The sequence below is a fragment of the Pavona decussata genome, unplaced genomic scaffold (genome assembly GCF_977016875.1).
Source record: "Pavona decussata unplaced genomic scaffold, jaPavDecu1.1 SCAFFOLD_42, whole genome shotgun sequence".
Classification (NCBI taxonomy): Eukaryota; Metazoa; Cnidaria; class Anthozoa; order Scleractinia; family Agariciidae; genus Pavona; species Pavona decussata.
The window spans coordinates 1,017,501-1,045,000 of record NW_028145464.1 but is presented as its reverse complement, the minus strand read 5'-3'; the positions used below and the strand labels follow the sequence as shown (position 1 = coordinate 1,045,000).

The window sequence follows — 27,500 nt, the reverse complement described above, 5'->3', positions numbered from 1 at the left end:
GAATGAATGAATGGATGGATGGATGGATGAATGAATGAATGAATGAATGAATGAATGAATGAATGAATGAATGAATGAATGAATGAATGAATGAATGAATGAATGAATGAATGAATGAATGAATGAATATACGAAATGAAAGAGAGGAAGTTACACAGCTGAAGAGGAAGTCTTTGTAGTGTATACAAACCTAGTTGGCGGCGTAGGCTTCGGTGCACAGCGGGAGAGAGTGTATAATTTTGAAATAGGAATCGTTCGTTCGACAAATTTATTTGTGTATTTTCTGATACATTGAAGCAGGATAATACTTCTTGATAGCACTTACGAGGCATTAACAAAAAGTGTGTTCCAATAAATCAGCGCTTTGACACTGAAAGCTGGCATCGTCATTTCTAATTTTAAATCTCTTAAGTTCTTTAGTAGTGGGTTAGATCAGGACCCCACTTAGACCAAGACTTCACAGCTGTAGATTCTGTTGTAACCTTTTCCTGAAAAAACTTGTGGTACTCCTTGCTACGCATTTTAGTCAGTAGGATTGTTTTGTTATCAGAGAGATGAAATACATCGCATTCCTCAAGAATACTTCTGTCAGATGAAACATTATCCATTGCATTTTTCTTTTAGTGATTGGGGATGGCTGGATGAGTTGAAAATATTGAAAGTTATTTAAGTGCACGTTGTATTTAAGTTGGTACTTTTCTAGAGATAAAATTTTCCATTTTCATCGAGCAGTTCACTGTCGTCAATTTATCGATCTCCTTTAAATGTTCCATAAAAAATACAGATTTCCAGAAAGCGAACGGGTTTCAAAACCGAACTCTACAACCACACTTCGCTCAATAAAAGAAAATTCTCCTTCAACAAAAATACCACATGTTTAATGTTCACGCGATCACGTGTGTCAACTGCGTGATCTGTCTACGTGCTATAAGAAAATGTTCAAAATATGTAACGCTAAGCTAAATGTCACACAACGAAAAAAGTAATCCGCCACAGTCACATACAAAGCATATTCCCCGTTTGTTGTAAATCGTGTCTTACACAGTTCTAATCCTTAACTTTAAATATTCTCAAGAAAGAAACGGAGTGAAAACTGTTCAACACGTGCTCTCGCACTAAACTCAAACATGTCCACCAAAACAGTCTGCGGGGTGGCCCAAGAAAACAGTCAAGGACTCAGAATCCCGTGGGGTCTCCAGTCAATAACATTACAACATCTCCCTTCTAACAGGATTCTATGAGTCTTTCTGGCTTTTTAACTTGCGTTTCAGATCTTGTAGTAATGGGTGACCTGTGTGCATCTGCTGTGAATTTGGTTGGTACTTCTGCTTCTGTGGATGCCGGTCGGTCAGTTTCAGGCAAAAGTAGACTCCTGGGTGAGTCATGTCATGTTGGAATTACAGGATCACGCAGCGGTGGGTGCATGGGATGATCTTTTGGAACTGAGATGATCCGTCTCCGGCCTATTTCTTTCTTCTTACGCCTTTGGTCATCTTCCAAGAGGTAAGGCCTTGGCAACACTTCTGCTTTGCGCCATTCTCGCTCTCTGTTTGGACGAATTCGTACCTTGTCTCCCACCTCAAGTGGAGGAATATCTTTACTTTGTTTATCATAGATTCTCTTGGAAATGTTCAGGTGAAGTTTGACTGCTTTAACAACTTTGTCAGGGCCAAAAGCTTCTTTCAAATCCATGTCTTTCAGTAAGATTTACTCCAATGACATCTTCAGGTTCACTAACTGGTTCGGTTTCAGTAAGAGGTGCTCTGCTAAGGCAGTCTGAGATGGCTTGTTTCTTCCCAGGAACATAAAGAACATCCAGGTCTTACTTGGTAAGTTTTAGCAGCATCCTTTGTAGCCTGGGAGGAGCAGCATTCAACGGTTTCTTGAATATGGCCTCTAATGGTTTGTGATCTGTCTCAACAATAATTCTGCCCCCATACACCTATGTGTGAAATTTCTCTGCTCCCCAAACAATAGCTAACAGCTCTCTCTCAATGTTGGCATATCTTCTCTCACTTGTAGTTAGTGTCTTGGAGCTGAATGCAACTGGTTTACCATCTTGCTTGATCACTGCTCTAAGTCCAGTACTACTTGCATCCACATTTAGCACTGTTTCCTTGCTTTCTGGTTTCGCTGATTAAACACTAGTCACTCATAGATAACATTCCTAGCTTCTTCACATAGTTTCTTAAACTTCTTACAGACATTGTCATAACACTCATTGCTCTCGCGTTGAAAACAAAATGACTATACTCCTTGATAGCGTCTGGCCCAGTACAATGAAGTAACATGTTTACCTTTAAAAATGTTGGGTGTGTAGCCAGGCATGTTAAAAAAGAAGAATTAAAAAGTTGACACTGGCTAAAAAAAAATACTGGACGTTTCGGCCACTACTGTTGCCTTCTTCAGCAAAGATAAAAATGCAAATATCTTACGGCGTCCTGCTTGGAATATGTACACGATGTGTGATAAATAAATAAATCAGACCTCGACAGAATTTCAAAGTGTAACAGTGGTCTCTGGAGTATCGTAAAGACTAAAAACTCTTAATGTTATTGTATACGTTTGGTAGCGCTATATGTTCATTTATAGAGTTTCTATCGCGCACGGAATGCCAAGCTTCAAGAATTAGTCTTTGTCTTCACGTCGATGATTTGTCAATGATTTCAACATCCTCCAAATCTCTTTGGTGACCGTGAAACACATGGTGTTTGGTTAACAAAGAGTTTTTATCCAATGTTTTTATGGCCTTTGTGTGTTCTTTCATGCGTGTTTTCAGCGCGCGTAATGTCTGACCAACGTAAACGGAATCACAGTTTTTACATTTGATCTTGTATACGACTCCTCTGGAAGCCTCTTTCTCGATCTTGTCTTTTGGCTTTTTGAGTAAGTTGAAGATGGTGCGAATAGGCCTATGGACAACCTTGATGTTGAAATCTCTAAGAACTTTTGCGAGTCTCTCGGAAAAACCTTTGGCGTAGGGCAGGATAACAAATCCACGCTGGTCGGTATCATTCATCTGTTGTTGTCTATTCAGTTGGGAGCCACTGTGAATGAAGTTAACAGGGTAGGTTTCTCATCTTTCGCTTTCGCCACAAGGTAAATTTCAACTGCATTAAAAACTTTCTCCAGTTTTCCGATGCGTGTGCATCCATCCATCCGGTCATTAGTACACGACTTGTCACATTTTCTGTACCTTCTTGCAATTCGTTCACTTGTCAAAAATCGCCTACGTCTGACACCATGTTGTAAATCTGTCTCTAACACAGTTCTACACCCTAACTTTAAATATTTTCAAAAAGAAACGGAATGAAAACTGTCCAACACGTGCTCTCGCACTAAACTCAAACATGGCCACCAAAACAGTCTGCGAGGTGGCCCGAGAAAACAGTCAGGGACTCAGAATCCCGTGGGGTCCCATGTCAATAAAATTACAGCACCGTTCAAAAAGCTTTCGCCAAAAAGTAGACGTGTTCTCTGCTGTTATATGTTTATTATTCCAAAGAATAAATTCACTTTTATACATATCTGTGTAACTACTACGTAGATCATAAAAATTATCTAGCATATCACGGTAAAAACTGGAAGATTTTTATCTAAGTGTTTCAAGTCATAATTGCATTTAAATAAGAAGGGTAGTCCCCCATATTTATTTAAGTATGCACTTGGAATTGCCTGCCAGGTTTCGTTCGAACTATTTAAAAATCTGCCCACTTAAACGTAGCGATTTTACCACTGTGCGAAAGTTTGGAAAATTTAATCCACCGTAATAGAGGGATTCTATGACAACTTATCGTTTTACTTTGTCACCCTTAGTTTTTCCACAGGAACTTAAATAATCTTTCTTGGACCGTTTTAATAACTACTTCTGGGACGCGTAGCATAGAGGCCGCATACATTAGCTTCGATATGCCCAAGGCCTTAACTAACATTGTTCATCCAAATGAAGTTAAATCTTGCGTCTGCCACATATTTAGTTCAGCATCCATCTTGTTAATTTTCACAAAGAAATTTAAGTTATCGATTTTGATAGTTCTCGCAACAGGAGAATCGGATTTCTTAAGTCACGATTATGCCTGTGCCACTAACTGAATAACACAGTAAAGCCTGGGGATAATCACAGTCTAAGAACATTGATCAACCAAACACACCAAAAACGGTTTTCTGACAAATGCACCCAACCAAACGAGCTTAAGTAGGGAGGCTTCAAATCATAAAACGAACTACAATAAATAAATAAATAAATAAATAAATAAACGAACGAACGAACGAACGAACGAAGAAATGAATGAATGAATGAATGAGTGAGTGAGTGAGTGAGTGAGTGAGTGAGTGAGTGAGTGAGTGAGTGAGTGAGTGAGTGAGTGAGTGAGTGAGTGAGTGAGTGAGTGAGTGAGTGAGTGAGTGAGTGAGTGAATGAATGAATGAATGAACGAATGAATGAAAAAAAAAAAACCCAAAATGATGACTATTGAAAACCACTTTAACTTACCATCTTCGTTTGTTCTCTCGGTTAATTTTGAACTCTTCGGTCCATCGCCGGCAGAAGTGAAGGCCAACACTTGGAATTCATATTCCGTATATTTAAGAAGTCCAGTGACAGTTTTAGTAAAGGTGTTTCCATCGTTAACAGTTTCATATTTTGCTGATCCAGAGGAGCCTTTCCTTTTGTAGAACAGCTTAAATCCTTTGATGATTCCATTTGTGGAGTCTACTGGTGGTGGCGCCCAAGTTGCGCGGATGCTAAAAGAAGTTTGAGCAGCCACAGCAAAACTGGTTGGAGCTTGTGAAGGAACTGGAATTGATCAGTAAGTTCATTAATTAGTGAAATGTGTTTGCCAATAATAGAGATACAATAATGCTGATTGTTTACTCATACGTTCAAAACATTTGCAAACTTTCAAAGCCAGCCGGAGGCCAGTTACAATTGGAAATGCTACTCAGTTAGTGATAGTGTTGCTCTCCCAACAGAAGAATCGGATTTTTTTTTTCAAGCATGTCTGTGCCACTGCCTGAATAACACATGATTCTTGTGTATTAGCCAGGCTTATAATAAACCATCACGTTTGTTCCATTTGTAAATCGGTAGGCTGAATGAAGATTAAGACCGGCTTTCTATTGGCACCAACCATTTCAAACTAGATCAGGTTTGATTTATTTAACTTTGGTTTCTTCAACTTTAAGTATAATGGGTTTGCGTTAACGTGCATTACGATTACAAGTACAGTTAACGTAAAGTGTGGGGATAGTTTGAGTTAGAAAAGTTTTGTCAACCAAACACAAAAACACACAAATAAACAGCGGACGAATGCACCCAACAAAACAAAACCGGTTGGCTCCCATAGATTTGTCCACAATTACAAGCTTGCAGTAGTTTAGGCTATACGTTTGTCATTTTTCTCACTTTTAGCGAGTTTCAGTAGGAAGGCTTTTTGTCGTCAAACGATAAACCGAACTGCCATAAAAAGGATAATGAAGCACTAGTTTTGACCTTACCATCTTCGTTTGTTCTCTCGGTTAATTTAGAACTCTTTGGTCCATTGCCGACAGAAGTGAAGGCCAACACTTGCAATTCATATTCCGTGTATTTAAGAAGCCCAGTGACAGTTTTAGTAAAGGTGTTTCCACTGTTAATAAGTTCAGTGTTTTCTGATCCAGCAGAGCCTTTCTTTTTGTAGAACAGTTTAAATCCTCTGATGATTCCATTGTTGGAGTCCGCTGGTGGAAGCTGCCAGCTGGCCGTGATACTGGTGGAAGAGACTGCAGTCACAGAAAAGTTGTCAGGAGGTTGAAAAGGAACTGAAATAAAAAAAAGTGGAAGATTAGAATAAATGCAAAACTGTTTATTTTAATATCTGCGGCCTCAGTTGTTGCAGTACTAGTCGTCGAAAGAAACTTAAAGATAGAGAATAATCAGATTCTATGCGTTGTATTCCATGTTTCAGTTTTCTAAGGGTAAGTTGCCCAAATTTTTAAACTTGTTTTTCCTTCAAACTCGTAATAAGTATAGCTACAGAACTCGTTTTGCCACTCGATATACTTTTTTATCACCCTAAAGTTCGCACAAATTATGGTGAATATAATATAAGATTCCGAGGCAATAAAATCTGGAATAAAATCGACGACTTAAATTAAGTCTCTAAGTAAAATTAAAACAATAATTCATTAGCCTTTACCAACAATATTATATATTAGTTTGAATTCAATGACCACTTCTTCATTTAATTATTTATTATCATTTGAATCTGACCAAACAAATTTTAAAATGTAGACCTGTAAGGGGCACCCGACTAGTTTAGCTCGTCATAGTTATTTCAGGTGCCCTGCTACCAACTATTTCGTTCAAACCAAAATTAATTGTAATTTCTTTCGTTTTTGGTACGAATAAATTGTTGTTGTTGTTGTTGTTGATGATGTTCTTCAAATTTGCGTTTTAGAGAGACTATGCTACAAGTTTAAGGAAATGGAAACGCCAGCTTGACGTTAACATTTTGTCAGTCAGAACTCAATCATAATACGATATGGAAACGGTTAATAGAAGAAGACATTCTTGAGGATATTTGAAATATCAAGTTTGTTTCTTAATGCGGCGATGATGATGATGATGATGATATAAAGATATTAAACAAAACAAAGCAAATCAACCATTAACGTCAATTTCCAGCATTGGTGCCTTTTAATATCTTACGATTTTCGCGGACACGATATTCTTATCAAATGAAACTAGAAAAAAGGTCTTAAGAAAAACTATTTAGATCTTGATCAATAGAGTAATGAAGTCACCTGTAGGTTTAAGTACTCCGTATATTTCTACTCTCAGAGCCTTTCTAGAATGATGGTTAGTCGGCACAAACCGAATGAATCTCGCCCTCACACTCTTCGTAAGATTGTGTTTTACTGTGTCGTTGCTCCCGTCATTTCCAAGGAAGATCTGTAATACAACAATAAACATTCTTGCTAAGAAAAGTAATTTAAACTGCATTTCACCATTCCATATAGCTAGATTAACGGACATCTTATCAGATACCTACCGACAAACGAATAAATAATTGTTTATGCCTATAATGGAATGTTTTGGAATGTAATCTCTATTATTTTCCTACCAATGTCCTAACTTTAATTTGTCTCTCTTTTTTTTTTATTTATCTTGAATTTTTCAAGTTTAGAGAAGTGTGTGTGTGTGTGTGTGTGTGTGTGTGTGTGTGTTTGTGTGTGAGGTGGGGGCAGGGGGGGGGGGGGGGGGGTCGTTGAGACTGACTGAGAAATTCGGAAACTTCCTAAAAGGTTATATTTTTTAAGAGCCCCCTATTTGAGTCAACCCATTTAAGGCCAGTCACCACTTTACAAAAAATCAGAACCTGCATCACATTCAAAAACAAACCTGTTAAAATTCTGTGATCTAATTAACTTTGAAGTCCTTTCCTATAAATGAATATCACGCTAATTACTCCCTTTTTATATTTTGTCAAACTATGAAGAATTCTATATTTGACGGTTATAATAATATCGTTTATTCTTAAGTTGTACGGTAATATGATATGATTCATCCTTTAGTCTTTTGTTCACGAAGTAATACTTTTTTATCTAAATTGTTATTCGCTATTGTATTTCTTTTAGTGAACTTAATTTTCTTTGGGTCACGTAGTCGATTAGTTCCACAAACTGTTTGGGTGTTTAAACTCCACCCAATTAACATTGTATTTAAACTATCGTTCTGCCTTTTAGTCCTTTTTTTTTTTCACTTTTCCTCTATATAACTTTAACAAGACGCCTGGAAATTAAACTAGCTATTGCTATGGCTAAGAACCAACATGTTAATATATAAAGAGGAGAAAACCATCCAAACTAAATGTAACAAGTAACGACAGAAAACAAAGACGTTTCAGTTTGAACGAAATACTTTTTGTTACATGTATATTCTTTGTTTGAACATTTTACTTGATCCTGATATTTTAAAGTGACTTTCGGTGTTCTTTTAAAGCAGAGATGCGAAACAGTCACACCTTGTTTTATATCCAGGTTTTCTTAGCCCGCGTGCAGACGTATCCTTTCGTCCAAAGTTGAAGGAGATTTGATCCGCTTGCGAGGACATGTGTTTGTTTACTTAAGGTTACTGATAGGGAAGAAAGGTCAAAATTTTTCTCAAAAAGACTTTTTTAGGTAATTACTGAAACAAGAAAGGTTAAAACGGTTGTTCGAAATCTTGAAAAGAACGCGAGCTATCTGGAAAGAAACCTTTTGTAGGAATAGCGGTGAACGAGTCGGGGTGTCATAATCCATTTTATACGGCGCTGTGTTGACGTTTTACGCGGCAAAGTCTACCCGCGATCTCGAATTACCGGTAAATTTGCATATTTTGTTTACATCGTGTTCATCGCATGCGACGACGTTTTATACTGAATTTTACAGTGAGACAGCGTTCCATTTTGGATTTGAAGAGAGTGAAGCAAGGAACGTCGCCTTTTTGTTAAAATTAAGAAAAAACCGGGGCTAAAGAAGACGAACAAGTTCAAAGTCTAATCGTTTAACGAAAACAAAACAACAACAATAAAACTATAGCTGTAGCGAACTGTAAAGGTCCGTGGTATATCTTGCCCGATGTTTTTTCAAAACCATCCTGGTCGAAAGATATCTAGGCGACTTCAAAGGATGAAAACAACTGCCTCGGCGGCTGAGGAATTCAAAGCAGTGCGCGTACGCAAGATTTTCTGAAGACACTTGTGAAACCTACCAGTAACCTTAATATTGCTTTACAATAGTTACCGCTTTTCACACAAAAAAAATCGCGATAGTACGAAGATTCGTTCAATCAAAATAGTATTTCAGTAAAACTTGAGAATGAAACCTGTAATTCTTTTTGTGAGGCGGATACCCACAAGCGTTCAAGGATTTTCGACAGTCCGTTGCGATAGTGATCATTTGAGATCGATTTGCGATGGTAGATACTCTTCGCTTCAGTTGTCGAAGCGTACTTTCTCCACCGTGAACTCTCAAATGTCCACTGTTCAAATTGTCAAATGCTCCTTAAAGTTATTCTTTTGATTTAATATTTCAAAAAAGTTTGTTTTCTTTCTGAAAACGGCATATTGGAGTCTTGAAAATTTACGAGTGAAAAACACGACCGTCACTTTTCCTAAAATTGGATCTCAATTGGATTGTAGAACAAAAGCCTTCATTTTTAACCCTAGCTAAGACCAATAAATATACGAGCAGACAATGGATTCTGATAGGTCAGTTTTTACTGACCAATCTTATTAGAGTACCTATAAGAACAATAGAGGACAAAAATATCCCCTCTAGGGGAGATGAGGGTTTTAATGTAGGTCTTATAAATAAATTAATAAAAAGACTAGGACGAAGAAAAAAAAAAGACACTGACCGAAACCTTGACGCGGTCTGCCAAAGGCGTCCCGCGTAATAATAAGTGTGAATTATTTAATTTTTGCCATTAGTGAAAAAGGGTGTTTTCTTATTTTATTTCTGTATTTTTTTTCTGTGTTTGTTTGTTTCTTTGCTCATTTTTTTATCGTTGTTGTTGTTGTTGCTTTTTTGTGGATTGGGTGTGTTCAGGGCTGGAACCATGTTGCACATTGCGCATCCTCTACGATATAATTATTAAGGATTAATTCTCGGTTCACTTCTCCGCCAAAAATTGCCACACATTTTTTTGTTACGTATAGATAATTACTCTGTTAAACCAATATCTCTTTCACTCTCAACAGTGGTAAGAAGCAGAGAGTTCAGTAACGGGGTGGAGGAGGTTGTGGGCTGTCAACGGAAACAGTGACATGATAATCAAAAAATAGCATAGTGACATAATCAGGGTGGAAGGGGGTGGAAGTAACGCAATAAAAAAAGATGGCGTCACAATCTAAAAAAATAGAATAGTGACTTAATCGGGGGTGGAAGCAGGTCATGTGATTTTGTCATTATAAAAGAGGATAGAATGTCTAGGGTATAACTGGTTTGACAGGTTTTTTTTTCACGGGTCAACGCGCTTTTGGCTATGAGATCGGAGACTAAAACTCTTGGATAACCTCTCTTTTCCTATGGGCCATTAGCACTAATCATGTAGGCATACACTGACCCGAATGCAAACCCTACATTTGCATACAAACTCTTCGGAAATTATACACCAAATAGGCATGTGTCATACCTTGAAGACTGATTGCACTGCTGCAATTGAAAGCGACCCAGCTGTACTCCGTCAGCGATTGTCTTCTTGAGGTAAACACGGCCGTTGATTCTTTACCAGTTGTTGACCATCCTTTCTCAAACTCATTAATAATTCAAAAGCCAAAGACAACGGAAATCATGCACCGTGATGTGTTCGGATATCTGATGAAAAACTCCTCGTTTTAGCATCCTTAATTTCTCCTTCAAAATCAGTTTGTTTGAGAAGTTATATCAACCACTCGTCACAGTGTTTCATCACAATATCAAAAACCTCGAAGTTCGTCAAAAATACTCCGCTACGCGTCGTATTTTCAACTCTCTTCTCGGTGTTTGATATGTGATGAAACACTGTGTCTCGTGTTTGATATATTACTTCATCCTGGGAAAACATCCCCGCCGGACTAATTTGGATAGGAAACCATTACAGAAATATCTTAACCTGATTAGTACCTGACGCTTCCTCGAGTGAAAGATTTGGCGGCAAGCAAGCATCGATCGAAATTCAATCACCAAATAGGCATGTGCCCGTTAGAAATGGATACAAGGTAAATTATTTTCTTACCATTTATTTGCTTTTCACAAGACTGTGATGCATTTAAATAGTTCCTTTATTTATGATTGTTTTAGATCTTCCTGTGAAATAGGTTGTGGCTACCCTTCATGTTGACGAGTCTCTCAAAATGGAGGCGAAACTTGAGAATCGTCGAAATTAGACAAATTCACGTAGCTATAAAAATTTCATGAAGAACGAGCCGTAAGGTTTCTGTCTTTAGTGACAATTTCTATGGTCCTACGTTACAGCTGCCTTGGTTTGGTAGAAAATCACATAATAATTTCAAGTTGAGCTATTTTCGATTGTTTGATCATTTGGTTCGACAGTGGTGTCATTTAAGTCTTCCTGTTGGCTTGATGCAAACTCAGATTAATAAAAATCGCTTTGATAAATCAAAGGCAATCGTGAATACAGAAGTGAATAGTGGTAACCGTAAAGCGGTACTCCCATCAAATTACGCTACAAGGATTCGTGGATGCCATGCCGCATTGCAAAAATGCATTATGTATAAAGTTATTTACAATTTAATTACTCACGTGGACGTGTACGTTCTTTTGGTGGTTTTACGTGGCTGCCAATCGACCAAAACAGCGTCCCGTTTTTATTCGAAGAACCTCCGTATTTTTTTCCTCGAGTCATGTTCTTGTCGAATTAAACCTGATACACGTGAACGATTTTGGTTGCCTAGCACGTGACCTAAATCTTGCTGTTTTCAGCATGGTAATCTTCCTTTCTACGTTCAAACGAACGCTTCTGTCAGCGTTTATAACATCGGAAGAAGCTTCCAATCTTGCTAAAGTTGCTATTTTGGGTTTATCCAAGCGAACGTAAATATAGAAAAACGTCAAGCGTTGCGATGATTATCGCCATGTATTAGAAAATTTTCAGTGTTTACATTTGTTCTGGTGAATCGATCGTATTGCTCACACTGGACCCCGAATGAAATTTACTGCGAAGTTAAAGTTTTAGTGTCCCATTTTACCCTTAACCTTTCACCCACGGAATTGTCTTGAATCTTTAAAGTTAATTGAACGATTACATTTTGCGACCGGAGACACAAAAGCGTGCAGTGTTGTGTTCGGTGTGAATTCAGTGTTTACGTGCTGATCTTATCTATTATGTTTGGCACCGAAGGGAGATCTATCGCGCTGTGGAATTTCCTATTCTTTCAGTCACGTCCTTTCCTCGGATTTTTACGGTAAGCTCCTTTAAAAGTTTTCATGTTTGCGTTTAATGTTCGCTGAAACGAGCAGTTTCGCCTATCGAAGTCTGGCCTCTTTCGCAGACGATCGTTTGGCCCGTAACGCAATATTTCCTCTCCGACGAGACGAGCCAAAATAGCGCCTTTCCTGAAAGGAAAGTTGCCCCTCAGTTTCCGTAAAGGGAAGGATTTAGCAGACAACACACCTACTAGATGTTTTCTTTTAAGAATTAGTTGCGTTGATTTTACTTACTTGTTTTATATAAAGTTTACGACACATCGAGCGAGTGACATTCCTCCACATTACGGTAACTCATTCATTGCGCGTGCGCGCATTCACGAGTTAAAAAGGTGTAATATAACTGACTGTGGTGTTTGTTTGTTATAGAGCTTGTCAGTTTGTGCTCAATTGAAGCCTCGACATAAGCCCTCACGGTGATTCTCAGGGGTGAAGCAAAAATCCTATGAAACTCACAGTACTTAACTTAACTTAACTTAACTCACAAAATAGGGCTGCACGCTTAATCACTTTCTGACTTAAATGTTAGATCTTCCACTTTACCCGGTGACCTCGATCGGTTGGAATTCTCCGGAGTCTAGGCGTTCAAAGCAACTAGCAATTATTACGTTTAAGGCTGTCCATAATCTTTCTTCAACCCGTTTAAATAGTGTTTTTGAAACTTCGTCTAGTGTCCAATCATGTAACACAACCTTTTCGTTCCTAGACCGATCGAGTACTCAAGCAGGCAAACGAAGTTTTCAGCATCGCGTTTCTGTTGTCTGCAACAGCTTACCTTTGAGACAGCCCGCTAAGACACAGCCCGCTCTTAGCATTTAATAAAGGATAGTTTCTATAGCTTTTAGTATAATCTTGTACAGTCTTGTCTTTTAACTAGTTTATTGACTAGGTAATCGCTGCCTTTGATTGTATGGGCTTGTAGTTTTCAATAGTTTCTTGTGTTCTTAGTTGCTCTTAACTTAACAATATTGTGAAGCGCAACCGAATATATTCGTATAGAGGTTTGCGCTATACAAAATGTAAATTATTGATTATTATTACAGATAATGACATTAGTTAGATAATTTAATTAGTTAAGAAATTAATCTATTGTTGTTTGAAAGCACGGCTCGATGGAAGAGCATGTAAATATGAATTGATACCCTGTGTAAATAAATTCTACATACCTGTCTACCTACCTACTTAATTAAAGGATCCGATCAAGTTGATTGAAGTTTTGGGATAAGTAAACGAGCGAAATCTATTTTTCAAGGCCGAACGACCTGAACGTTCTAAAGGAGACTGCCTCTTAAACGGTCACTTGGCCATTCCTGCGGGTGACCATTTAATACAGGCTCGACTGTAATTGTTCAACAGATTTGCCAAGAGACGAAAGAAGTTCAGTTGCCTTGGTTTCTTTGTCACGCTTCTCACGTCTCTTTTGCTTGACTCTCTTTTTTTTTTTTCTTGAGGCATGTGGCCTACGTCTCAAATAATCTTGCAAATCTCTCAAATAATATGTGGGTAAAATTAAGAAGTGACTTCATTTCATATAACACACGTTTGACCTTCAAATCCTAGCAGTGTGCAGGATATTTGTCCCACGAACCTAGCTTAATGGCCTAGCTTAGCTCCCCCGAGTCTCCTGTAGCTCAGTGGTAGAGCATCCGAACTAGTAATCGGAAGGTCTTAGGTTCGACTCCTGATAGGAGCACTCGGATTTCTTTTTTCCGAGTATGCCTGTGTCTCTTTCTGGAATAATACATCTGTTCTCATTTATTCACCAGGCTGGAAACATATCATCACATTTATTTCATAGACTTCATAATACTTTCCACTTTTAACGGTCACTGCTTTATGAAACTTGCCTCAAAGACAATTTTATGTCGCCCTTTGTTGTGTGATACAATAATCTAAAGAGATAAAGAGAGTTTAGATTTTAAGGAACTACCAACCTTGTCTCCACCGCTTTCTTGCGGGTAAGTACTCCAATCCTTGTCATTTAGTGATAATCGCAACTTGTATTTCGTTGTCCAATGATTCTCGTCCGATTTTCCTTGAGTAGCTACAGCACAGATAAAGAACTCGTACTGTAGATTAATTTGTAGGTAGTCATCGGTATTGTTATCACGGCTGGGTGACCACGCGCCGATCCCATTCAGTCGACCTTTAAAAGCTTCATTTCCATTTATTAATGACGAAGCTGAGAAACTGCTGTCTGGAAAGAGGCGTCTACTGGCCAGACCAAGTGCCTGCATTTCACACGCTGATAACAAAATCATGTACGTTCATAGTTAGATAAAAGCAATTGATTGTGTGTACCTGGTTTGTTTGGGCCGTGCACCTGCCCCCAGATAGGAATATCTCTGTAGACGAGATGCGGTAGCCTTCGATTATTTTCAGGTATTTATTTCTTCCAACAAATATATCAAGGAAGAGTAAAGGTGGCGAAACAAATTTTAACAATGGATGTATTGAGTTGTATTTACATATTTTCAAAACTTAGAAACATGCCAAGGCACCCCATAACATCTCTCATTCAAGGACAGTGATAAGATTAAATTTTAACGAAGGCCAAGGGCCGTACTCTAGACCAAGGGCACAGTTTTCTTCCCATACGGACCGACCTAGCCCGGTATATAACTTATTTATTTTTCTTTCTGTTTGTTTGTTTGTTTGTTGTTGTTGTTGTTGTTTTTCGCTGGGACGTGTGTAAGAGTGTAAGTTTAAGGCTGGAGGAGGAAAGTGGCAACAAAATCCTATGAAACAAATGTAATTAGGGCATCAATTTAAGTGGCATGCTTATAGGAAGTTTAATTTTATTTTCACTCGCAAGTCAGCATGTAAAAAAAGAAAAAAACATTTAAGAGTCATTGAAATGACAATCATCTGTTAAACGTCAAAAGTGGATGAATGTTGACACGCTGCAAATGATGACACGCATGTCCAAAATTAATGGTCTAAAAATATCGATCGAACAATAAAAATTGTGAATGAAGACTCAAACACGGCGAAGTTTGCTTTTCTTAACGGCTCAATACATGTTTAAAACGTCCCTAGATTTGTGAAAACTAACTTTCCAAAAGGAAGCTCAAGTTAATCTAAGTCATCTGAGATGATAATGTGGCGTTCTCGCGGCTTTGACCGAGCCGAGCTTTCACCACTGCTGCAAGGCGCTGTATTGAAAGAGAAATTGAACGTGCAGCCTTCAATTTTACTGATGTTCAAACCAGCAAAAAAACCAGTGAAGGGATCCTCGCCTGAAGAAGCTTGCTTGTCTTCTCTCGGCTTGAATGGGTGCTGCGAGGCTTTGACTGCTTGATTAAGCGGTGCATCGTTTGAAGACATGGTAGATTTCTTTCCGCTGCTCAGTAGCAAAGACATCTTGCGCTGGTGGTCGTCGGAAGTAGTTTTGTAGGAATCTAAGCTTTTTAAATTCTTATGTCCACTCAGCTGAGCTACATAATTAATGGGAACTTCTGCATCCATCAGCCTTGAAATGCAGGTTTTTCGCACAGAATGGTTGGTTACATTTCCAGACAGTCCTGCATTCTTCGCAGCCTTCGTCAAAACTTCTCCGATCTTGTTTCTTTTTTTCTTTTTTCCAAGAGGAGCTCGACTGTACCACACCGGATCTGCAGGCTTTCTTTTGCGGTTTATTGCCAGGAATAAAGGCGCCTCGGGTCTCTTCATTTCTTCAGGACGATGGCTGGCGAACTTTAGATACAAACGAACTGGACAGTGCTCGTTTTCGGTGGCGTAGGCTTTTGGATTAAAAGCTCTGTAATGGCCGTCTCCATGCCTTGTTTTCGATCCTCGTTCTGCTTTCCACACCACGACCTGCTTTCCAGTGGCAGGATCATTTTCTATTGAAATATCTCCCCACTGAAGTCTCCTGCTCTCATCTCGTCTCTAAATCCGAAATGTAAAGACAGTACCCACCAAACTGTGCTGTTTGAAAAAAGAGGTCTTCTTCACCTTTTGTTAGCTCCGGGCAGCCTGTTGACAATTTCCCTTCGCATTGTCTCGCTTGCGAGCCGTTAGGACCTCCCTTGACTTTTCAAACTCTTGTTCTTTAAGAATATTTGTGTTAGAGTTGTTATCTTTCAAGCAGCGCTGAATACTTCTCTGGAGCGATGCAAGTGTACCTGGCTCGTATACTCCGCCATCTTTTTTACGGACGTCCATGAAAAATCTGCACAGCAGAATGTTGAGCTCGTTAGGAGGAATGTTTTCCAAGGTTCTTGTCTCTCCAACTGAGGAACAGTATCTTCGCCAAATGTTCAGATCGTAAGTTGTCTTTTTTTAAGTATTATCAGGGCGAAGTGAGTGAAAAAAAAATGAATTTTGCTTAATTGCCTGTCTTTTTTAACTTCTTCATATTTTAATGCCATTTAAAAATCTCCCGAGAGTGTTTTAAAGGATTATTCGAAGTGTTTTTCATGTTGGAAATTGTTTTTAAAACGACTATTCTTAGTGAGCAGATTTTCTTCCGAAAAGATACACTCACGGCGGGAGATATTATACATACCTCTTCGTGCAGAATAGACTTCAACTTCACACAACGAGAGTGCAACACTGCCGCTTCTAGTGCTTCTAATCGTCACGAATTGTCCAAACAAACTGGGGCGACAGAAGAAGGAAGCTCCTTCTCTTTGAGAAACACTGAAGCCAGCACCACAGATAGGATTAGTTACGCCCCCGTCACTGGCTGCTGGGCCTGAGGGAGAAAATAGACAAGTATATACTCTGCTGGAGAAAGAGATTTGTTGAGAACTATTAGCTGGGCCGTAAAAAGGTGGCGTGATTTGGGTTGAAAATTCAGTTTTGAAGGAGATATAAGAAATTCCTCGTACTGTTTTGAGTATGTGGCTCCTATTGAATTAAGGTTACCCTGTACCTTCAGAGGTGTCTCGCGTCCAAGCGATGTAGCGCGTCCGGTTTAAACTGTAGATACCCAAACCCTTAAAGCTTATAGAACTGGCTATTCAACTAAACCAAGAATTTTGAAATATATGTAGCGCTGTTTTCTCGAATTAACATTTTTCACTTGGAGGACCACTTCAAAGAGCTAAAACTCAAAAGGAATTTGTTCGTTTGCCTTCAAATTTGGACAGTTGCTAGTTTAACATATAAACAACAAAAACGTGTCTGCGAATTTTTTCCTTCGAAATATTTTTTCTCCAAGAGCGATTTTTGTACGATTACTTCACATTTTTTTCATCCTATTTCGAAAATGCTCTATAACTTTTCACTGCGATTGAATATGGCAAAACGCAGACACGTTTTTTTTAGCGCTTTGGGTCCGGAAACTGAGGAGCAAATTAAATTAGCAAAAAACAAAATTCACTTGACTTGTAGCTTTAAAAAGGTGATTCGGACGCTCGCAATTAGAGGTCGTGAAAAATTCGACAATTCATTTTATTTCAAAATTCTTGGTATAGTTTGATAGTCAGCTCTATAAGCTTTAATTTGATATAGGGTTTAGGTATCTACAGCTTAAACTGAACGCGCTACATCGCTTAAACGCGAGACACCTCTGAAGGTACCGGGTAACCTTAAAACGGTGACTTTTAGTACTCGTTGTTCATCGGCACTAATAATTTTGTGATGAGACACCTTGTTTAACTAAGACAGCACTAAGTTTTAAACCCAAGCTTTAAACATACTTCCATATAAATCGCATTCCTTCACTAACTGAGAATCTACAGTGACGTCAGCCTTCCTTTCCGCATACTTCATCTAATTTCTAAGACCTTGTGACAAGAATTTATTTTTATTTGCCTTAAACTACTTGAAAACCAGTGTTCAGAGATAAAATTTTGTGATTTTTAGTTTTATCTATAGAAAATTTGGGAAAGGTATTTGTTTGCGTAGCGAGAATTTTTTGTTCCTTTATAATTAACGATCGACTCAAGAGCCTTGCACAAAGTGGCCAAATATATGACAGACAGGAAGCAAAGCAGTATCCGTTTACTGGATACGTAGCTTCAAGGACGGTGCCTACTATTGTTACTGCGCATACGTTCTGCGGATCTCGAGATACTCGGGTTTCCTATGGGTGATGCCTGCTAATACAGGAATATTTTTGCGCGTTTTAAAACTATACGGAGACAGCAGAACGTAACCATGCATTTTTCAGAGATAATTAAGCTTCAATTTAGAAAAAAATCCCATACATTGCTTTATATTTTGGCACTTTTTAGAAACATTGTTGCTTAATTATCTCTGAGAAATGAGTGGCTACCCCCAATTTTCTTTTTGGATTCCAATGGACCTTGCTAAGGTCTGCTTTTCCCTCATAGTCATAAACTGCGCAAAAATACTTCTCTATTATTAGGCACCGTCCTTAGGTGTGATAGGTTGAAATCTTCATCAGCTTAAAGTGCTTGATAGTTGCTTCTTTATTTATTTCTTTCACTGGTTTTAGTTCATTCGTGTTATCAATATTCGCCAAAAAGGCCTACAAGCCTTCCAGTCATCTCCTGCGTAAACACTAAAATTTGTTCGGAAGGCCCGTGAGCCATAAAGCCTTAAGTTCGGCTGCGTTGTTACATGGTCGTCCTGATGGTGTAGTGGTTAACACATCAGCGCTAGAAAGTCGAGGACGGGGGTTCAAATCCCGTTCGGGATAATTTTTAGGGTTTTCACTTGTGCTTGTTTATTTGTTTCTTTGACATACAACAGATGATAGGGGTGCTGGCTGCCCGAAATAACCTAAAAGTTAAAAATGCCAGGCAGCCAGCTGTAAGAAAAGATATTTAAATGTTAAGGTCAGAGACACAAGAACAAACACACATAGATACACACAAAAATGGTTGAGGTCACACTGGGGAAAGTTAACCATGGTAAACTCAAGTTTACCATGGTTAATGGCACCGCAAGTGTGACCCCCAATTTTCAGTTTACCATGGTAAACCTAACTCTGGTAAGTTGCCCTGACAACAGCGGCAAGAACAAAGTTGACTTGACCCCAGATAAGAATCTAGTTACTAAAAAAAATGGCTGGGTAGATCTCTTGTCTATCTAAGCCATGCTTATTTTGTTGACAGTTTGTCATCTTTTTGGACAAACCCCGTAATTACAATACATTTGTGGATTCATATTTTATAAACATGAAATTTATTTTCCGGCTCATTCGCGCGTGTGTTTGAATCCCTTTCAACGAGCTGGCAAATGAAGTCGAATGTTTCCCGTGTTACCCTGAAATCGTCTTTCCAAAGGGCTCGAAGGAGCCGGTTATTATACATTTCCTCAAACCATCCCTGTGGTCGAGGGTAGACCCAGGCTTGCCTGCGCGCTCTTCTTTGTCTGTGTCTTTGCCGTCTACGGTTAATTAACAAAACCGCTGCCTTTTCTTTGGTCCCAAGATCTAAATAGTTGTATGTAAGAAGGAAGTGAATTCTACGTGCTCGTCTAAGCAGCAGAATTAAAAGCAAAATGGTAACAATTGAAAATGCAACTCTCTGGTTGATCCATAATTTTATTACGCGCTAAGTCACAGTTCAGTAACTTACTGCCGATATGAACTCACGCGACCTGTCAACATTTAGTGTACTCGTCACGTATAAGTTTACTGATCATGCAAAAAAAGTGCACATGGTAAGCGTCAAATCTATTTTTTATGACTTTGACAGCTTTACTACGGTAACTGGATGGTTGCACAATTTACCTTGGTAAAGCCTCTAGTGTGACCTCAGCCAATAAAGATAAACAGGGTTAAGTAAAGTACCATCATATCATGTTTTCGTGCAAATACAGAAATCCGAGGCACACATTTATGATGATTTATGATGCAATTTGATCTGCCCGTGATAAGCACCTTTCTCTATTTGCCTTAATATCAATTTTTGAGTAGCTTGGCAAATGAGATAGAACGTAAGCAGATTTGTAAAAAAGAATTGATTGAACAAGATCAACCTAAATCGTGACTTACCCACTCTTATCTCAAATGAATCTAACCAATCTCCACAGCAGCTGTCTCCTCTGTTGACTATGTACACTTGATTCACAGGCTCCGCTCGTCCCAGGTCCACTCTCCACCAAGGGTTAGTAGCCAGACCAGTCTGTGAACATGATCCACTGCTGAAGGTTGTGTCGCTTTTTCCATCCACTGCTCTACTACTCACCCCAGAATTGGCGTCGCTGATTTGCGACGTCGACTTGTTATATGCCAGATTTTCTTGAGAGAAATAAGAAAAATGATGAAAAAATAAAACTAAAATCAGTTTACATCAGTGGATAAGCATTCTGAAGTCGAAATAACTTCAGACAAACATTCTGAGCCCTCCCAATGGAAGTTAGAAACGTGACCTACCAGGTGTCGGCTGGATACTCTACCACAGAGCTATGTGTAGCCTGCGAACGCAGACGTATTTCCGGCTGTCGAGATTCTCTTCGCCGACAAATAACGTCTGCGTACCCGAGCCGCAAAACAATTTCCATGACGTAGAAAAGCTAAGCCAATCACCGTTTAGCTCATAAAATCGCAGAACCACTACACGAGATTCGTGCGCGGTTTACACGTTAACTCGTGGAAAAACAACGGCGGGCAGTATGGGAGACGCGTTTAGCAAAGTTTACGAGGTTTTTGGCATTGAAATGTTAAATAAGCGCCAGAAGGATTAAATCAAGTATGTTGTAGAAAATGAAAAGGATATTTTTTTTGTCAATTTGCCGACGGGGTTTAGCAAGTTGTTGATTTATCAAGCGTTGTCCATAGTGTTTTCGTCTGTGCAGTCACTTGTGAGAAATCATATATATCGTGGTCGGTGTGCAATTTTGTATGCTAGTTCTGTGGCATTTGTTTAGGTTTATCGGCTCGGATTAACTGCAAGATTTCAGGCAGCGTTTAATAAATGTTATCATAAATAGGACACGTGATTTCGTTACTCGTGAGTTCATGCTTGTATCTCCATTGTTTTGTGGCTTAGCGCACATCCGGCTTTAACAAATATGTTGACAGGCCGGCCCGGCTCCGGCCACGTACGACTCCTTCGGTTCAATTGATAGTAAAGCATTCATAGCTTAGCTCTGCCCGGCTCCACGTATGAATCCTACAATTCGCAAATAAATTGATAATAAAGCATTCATAGCTTAGCTCTGCTTAATGATGTTTATCTTGATCAAGAAGGGAAATGTTCAAATAAACCGAATGGAGGTTTTCTCACTGACAATTCTTAGCCTTTGGGATTAGTTTTCGAAATGCCATTCCAGCTATTGTGTATGCTAGCTCTGTGGCGTTTGCTCGTCGCTTGGACCACTCGAGTGTCATTCTTTCATGTAATCTTATTGGCCAACGAGAAAGCAAAAGCTTCTACGTCACGGAAATTGTTTTGCGACTCGGGTACGCAGACGTTATTTTTCGGCGGAGAGAATCTCGACAGCCGGAAATACGTCTGCGTTCGCAGGCTAAGCTATGTGGGACTCGTTGTGAGAGACACGGCATATTCATTTCTTATTCCACTGTTGACATATTTGAACCTCGCATTTCTGAGAGTCCTCACACCTGGAAGGTCTTGCATTCGACTGCAGTTGGGAGGACCCAGAAATTTTTTCTGAGGTTATTTCGACTTCACAACGCTTATTCATTGATACACAGACTCGATCAAAGAAACGTTTTTCCTTGCCCCTAAATTAATCGAATTAGCAAGCGAAATTTCCCTTGTTTTCTCTTAAAAATTGCTGAAAAATGCAAATAAGCTCGCGTGTTTATACCTATTATCTGGAAGGGGGGGGGGGGGGGGGGATTTAAGTGCGCTTTACTGAGTTACTAATAAACAATAAGTGCCTCTATCGTCTTACAATGCAAAATGCTCAATTTTACCTCGTGAGTAGACTTCCACTTCACACAAGACAAGAATCTGGTCCCTTGTAGTCCTGATACCAACATATCTGCCAGTCCTCAGTGGATTGTTGTAACACACAACTGATGCTGCGAAACCACGAAAACTGTACGTTCCCTCGCACTCAGGATTACTTAGCACATCGCTGCTGTCACCTACAATTAGAAAGCAGAACCGTGGGTCTTTTCCTATACAATTTAATTTGCAATATTTTTCGTTAATTGGAAAATTATGGCAACATAGAGTCTCTGAAACAACAAGACGCTGTGGGAGCGTATACTTGGGCGTGGTTTTATTAGGAGTATCTGGGCATGCACGTTAGTTCACTCTTTGATGACAGGTGAACAATAAAAGACTCGCTGAGAGTCTAAGGCATCACTTTGTATTTGCGATAAATGTGATGTAGTTCAACCGAAAATGCCACGCAAACAAAATAAAACATTACTCTCTTACTAAACATGTTGGATTTTGTAACCATGAGGTGCATCTAAGATAATGATGGATTTTGGCGACAAAAGGAGTATTTGTGGTTCCAGTGGTAATAATGAATTTTGGCGACAAAGGGGTAAGAATACCTTTTCACCCTGATACCCTTATTTTCTGGGCTTTCTGTGACAGATGTTCCAGCTTTTTCACTGGTAACACGATCTGGGCGCACAATCGCAAAATGTCAAGCTTAACGTGTTATATGACACGCGTGCGAAAAGACATGCGTGCGATGCGTGTGATAAGACAAACCTCACAGAACATCCGATTTACAGAAAGTTAACTCAACGAACCTATTTCATCATCACTGGAATGGGGCAGAACTTTAATGACAAAATCAAAACGCTCTGTGAGTGACCAGTGAATGAAGTATTTCAAATTATGTCTACAGTTATTTGTTTATTAAACACGCAAAAAAGAAAATAAACTTCACTCGCACTGTTCCTTTCGATATGGAAGGCAACGCAAAGGTCGAAGTGTACGTTCATTCTTTTAGGCCCGGTTCATACGTCGAACTTTACATGAGCCGAACCTAATCATTTGGTTCGGCGCATGTAAAGATCGACGTACGAATCAGTTAGGATCGACAGATTTGTATTTGGGTCGACCCGCCGTTCTATTCGACTGCGCCAGTCGAATAGAACGGCAAAAGTTCGACTTCGATTCAGACGTCGAACTTTTCATGTGCCGAACCAAATGCATACGTTACGTATAAATTATATAAATCATATAAATTATATCTATCCCAGAGGTCTGTGCATTCCATCGACTTGGCATGTGAGCAAAGAACTTCATTTTGAACAAGATGGTGGGAAAAGAGGAATGTGCTTGTTCTTCTTGTTTCGAAACAACTGAATATACTCGTCTGAGATGCGAAAGATTAAAAAAAAAAAAAAGAATGTATTCTTGAAGTGCACACGCACTTCAAACCGACAGAAACTTTCCAATACAGGCTCTATCAAAGGCGAAGCGTCAAGACTTCTCAGAACAAAATCTTCAAAAACAACATTTGAAGAAAACATTACTCTATTCAAACAGAGATTACGCAACAGAGGTTACCTCGATAACCTTATAAATAAAACTCTTTCAGAAGTCAACCTCCGCGAAAGAATGTCGGCACCACAAAACCAAAAAACCTGCAAAAACATTTTGAGTTTTGTTATGGAATGTCGTCCTTCCGTGCCTAGCCTAAAACAATTCAGATGAGTAAACACAGGAGCCATAATCAGGGATGGAGACCGTAAGCGTGGGGTCCAGGCGTCCCCATGAGTTGTGCCAAAAAAAATTCTATTTTTAGCACCCCCCCCCCCCCCCTAACGTCATAAACCCGCGTGAATACACGCAAATTTGCGTGGGGCTACTACCTTATATGTGACACGGAAAGCAGCTGAGAAAAAATTCACTAAAGATAAAAAAATCCTTACCTGTCTGAGTACATGTCCGTAGAGTGTAAGCTTTTTTCATTTATTTAACAGTAGCAACGCACGCAGCGCCACCGTTTTGGCGCCTTTTTGACTTTACTGTGAGAGTCATGTGATCAATAGGCCGCTTATTCCAACTTTTCCCGTCTTCTTTCAATTGTTACCTTTTCCTTTGTGAGAGTCTAATTCCTTAAATGTGGGCACTGAGTAGATATTCCCTGGCAGAATTTTAAAATTTGGACGCCAGTTTGAACGGGTAGAAAAAAATTTCAATTTCTCCACGCGCGATCTTGGCCGTTTAGACGCGTGCACGCACGCGGCGCAATTCTTTTTCTAAAAATAGATTTTTTGGTACAACACATGGGGACAAGCCCACAAGTCAAAATGGCATCTCGTTACGGTCTCCATCCCTGATTATGGCTCCTGATAAATGACACGTGATAGAAAATCAGCCTCTGCTAAGGGAGATCTACAAAGACCCTTCCTTACTTTCGTACAGAAAAGAGAGATCTTAACAAGACATACTCGTAAGCTTTGAAGTTCATATTCTTCCTATCTCGACCAGTAGGAGCCATGTTTGGCCTATCTTTATTATTTTACCAAACAAGCTCTTCCGTGCCAGAATTCATCTTTCCCGCCGTTTTAAATCTTGTTGAGTAAAAACAACAGCCGCTGACCGCGAAAATCTACTTTCTCACCTTAGCTTTAATTAAGTTCGACTCCAATTAGGTTCGACGTCTGAATCAACTGCCGAACTTAATTATTTGGGTCGACCTTAATTGGTATTAGGTTCGGCTCATGTAAAGTTCGACGTATGAACCGGGCCTAATACTCGACCCCGAGTGTAGGATTTTTTTTTTTTTTCAGATTCTACTGTTATAATTTCAGCAGCCCCCACAGACGCCGAAAGAACCAAGAGCCATTGTTCGCGTAGTCATACCGTTTAAAGACCAGGAATCGGCAAATTATGTTAAAAAAGAACTTAAGGATCTCAGCATAAAGGTGCAGACAACTGTTAGCCGCAAAATTGAGCAAGATCTAAAAGTACGCGAAACCAAGCCACAGATCGTCAACCAACAACGCGCCGTTTATCATTTTCAATGTGAGCTGTGTGATGCAGATTATGTAGGCCATACGCGCAAACACTTACACACACGTGTGGATGGACATAAACAAAAAGAATCTTCAGTGTATAAACACGACCATGAACAGCATGGCGAAGTCCCGAAAGACCTACTGAGGCGTTTTAGCATTCTGAAAAAGTGTAGAAATAAGTTTGATTGTTTGGTTAACGAAATGCTTTTCATCAGAGACCCAAAACCCACTCTGAACGTGCAAAACGACTCTATTCGCGCAAAAGTATTTATTTAATTAGCCTTAAACACTATATGCTTATTTATTGTTACACCTTGCCGCAGACTCTGTAATTTTTTATTTCTCCTTGACAGTAGCGTCATGAAGACACCGAAGCGTCGGTTTTTATTGTTAATTTTTGCAGGTCTCTGCATTACCAAATCTTTATTGATAAGATTATTATTATTATTATTATTATTATTATTATTATTATTATTATTATTATTATTATTATTATTATTCAGAGACATGCAAAAATTAACGATAAAACCCGACGACCGGCTCTTGGTTCTTTCGGCGTCTGTGGGGGCTGCTGGTCAACTATTCTTGAGTGAAGGAAGGTGTTAATGGTCGAATTTATCAAGCGTTCAGGGTATTTAAGGTGTGCGAAAACGTTCTTTAGGCGATCACAGTCTTCAGAGAAATAGGCCCAAGAGGAAGATAATCGGTGTGCGCGATCAAGCATTGTTGTCAGAAAGCTCCGTTTGTAGCGATTGTCTACATAGCTGTGATAGTGTAATAATAGACCTGTGTTTGTTGGTTTCACATAAACCTTGGTTTCAATCCGCGGTGCATGGTTGAGTAGCTCAGTGCCAAGGAAAGGTAGCTTGCCATTCTTTTCCACCTCCATGGTGAATTTGACCGAAGTGTGGGCACTGTTGAGGGTATGCAGGAAAGTAGTTGCTGTTGCTAAATCAGGCATTACAGTGAGCGTATCATCGACATATCGACGATAAAAGGATGGAAGTTTTCCTTGCCGCTCAAGGGTATCTTCGATGGATGACATGAAGACGTTAGCTAATAGGGGCCCGAGAGGGGACCCCATAGCAACGCCATCTGTCTGTTCGTAAAGAATCCCGTCGAACCGCCAGCATGAGAGTAAGAAGAAGAGAATGTACGCCAGGAGGGTGCTAGAAGTGGAACAAGGCTCCTTTACTCCACTGGTATTTACTACCACAGGCGGAATGGCAGGTGAATGCATGTGATATGATAGTAGACTGGCCGAACTTTTATCGACCAAGAAGGGAGAGAATTACGGTATTACAAAGTCATGGATTCGCGCCAAAGTCTCATTTGCCCTCCTGAGATCTGCGCTGCTATGCTTGAGAGGCTCACGTTGTACGCGAAGAGCACCGCTAAAGATTGCAGATACCGACTTTGAAATCGATAAAAACCTGGCTGGATTTTAGATTTTAGGATGAGAACGAATTCCCCAGGGGTTTTTTATCTTTTCTTTTCTTAATTTTCGCAATTTTAGCTGGACCATATTTTAACTTCCAAATATATTTTTAGTGATGATGCATGAATTGTAAATACGTTTTTAATAGTTCTTTTTTGTACTTTTAACTTGTAAATATCGATTTTGCTCGGAATATTATTATTATTATTATTATTGTTATTATTATTATTATTATTATTATTATTATTATTAGCTGGACCGTATTTGAACTTTCCAAATATATTTTTAGTGATGATGCATGAATTGTAAATAGGTTTTCAATAGTTCTTTTTTGTAATTTTAACTTGTAAATATCGATTTTGCTCGGAATATTTCAATAAATTAAAGTTTAATCATTTTTATTAAAAAAATTATTATTATTATTATTATTATTATTATTATTATTATTATTATTATTATTATTATTATTATTATTATTATTATCAATTATACTAAGTAGTTTCTCTGTGAAAGGCCGCCTGGAAAGCTTCATTGGAGAGCAGGGACAATGTGGACCGAGTCGTATCCCAGGCTTAGCATTATATGACGGCCGGAAATTCTTAATTAGTTCTTATTATTGTGAGAGGTCTAAGGTCCTTTGACTTTCTACCCTCCTCAAAAACCCAACTTTCGACGTAAAAATCAAGAGCTACAAGCCTGACAGGCTTGTCGATACATGATTGGATTCCCACGTGAAAAACTCTTGATTGACCAGTGCTTAAGTTTTAAACTGCTATATTTACCGTATTTACCTAGCGTTATTTTGAGGTATTCACTCCTAGGATGGTGCCCGGTAAGCAAGGTTATTATGAAAACGTCAGATATTTGCACGTGATCTGGACCCAGGTCCACTTGCCACCAGGCAGGATTGTTCCAGTTGGTATGGGTACACCGCAAGCCTATAGGAACATTCCAGTCGATGTTACGAACCCCGTCCACTGCGTTTTCTGATTTTCCGTCATTATTATAGGTAGAAGACTGTGCCGTGGGCTTTTTAAGGGCAAGGTTCGCTGTTTGTGAACAAAAACAAAACGTATGAGCTTTATACGCACCAAAGTCAGAATAAAACTGACGGATTAATAAAGAAAGCACTAAGTTACATTTCAGAATAAAAAAAGATACATTAACCTGGATATTTCTTTACTCCAAACACTTCTGTTCTAATGCAAAACTTGCTGCGCATAGTTTTCCCTACTAATCGCAGCCACCTGGTTAAGATTCCCTCATTGAGAATGTTCTTTTGCTCTG

At 39.1% G+C, this 27,500-nt stretch overlaps 1 protein-coding gene across 3 annotated transcripts in view; it reads right to left on the bottom strand.

Moving 5' to 3' along the window:
- The window catches only part of LOC146482870 (receptor-type tyrosine-protein phosphatase delta-like), a 74,130-nt gene that overhangs the window by 38,034 nt on the left and 8,596 nt on the right, over window positions 1–27,500 (bottom strand). For 2 of the 3 annotated variants that reach the window (XM_085106682.1, XM_085106684.1), the window contains exons 3-11: window positions 27,381–27,500; window positions 27,005–27,262; window positions 21,755–21,928; window positions 19,865–20,110; window positions 16,460–16,648; window positions 13,884–14,194; window positions 6,784–6,931; window positions 5,497–5,799; window positions 4,493–4,795 (exon numbers count right to left, since the gene is read on the bottom strand). The exon at window positions 27,381–27,500 is cut by the window's right edge and continues 28 nt beyond it. In XM_085106682.1, the coding sequence (XP_084962808.1) occupies window positions 4,493–4,795; window positions 5,497–5,799; window positions 6,784–6,931; window positions 13,884–14,194; window positions 16,460–16,648; window positions 19,865–20,110; window positions 21,755–21,928; window positions 27,005–27,262; window positions 27,381–27,500 (2,052 nt within the window). The remainder of the gene's footprint in view (window positions 1–4,492; window positions 4,796–5,496; window positions 5,800–6,783; window positions 6,932–13,883; window positions 14,195–16,459; window positions 16,649–19,864; window positions 20,111–21,754; window positions 21,929–27,004; window positions 27,263–27,380) is intronic. The other variant, XM_085106683.1, reaches the window with a different exon arrangement.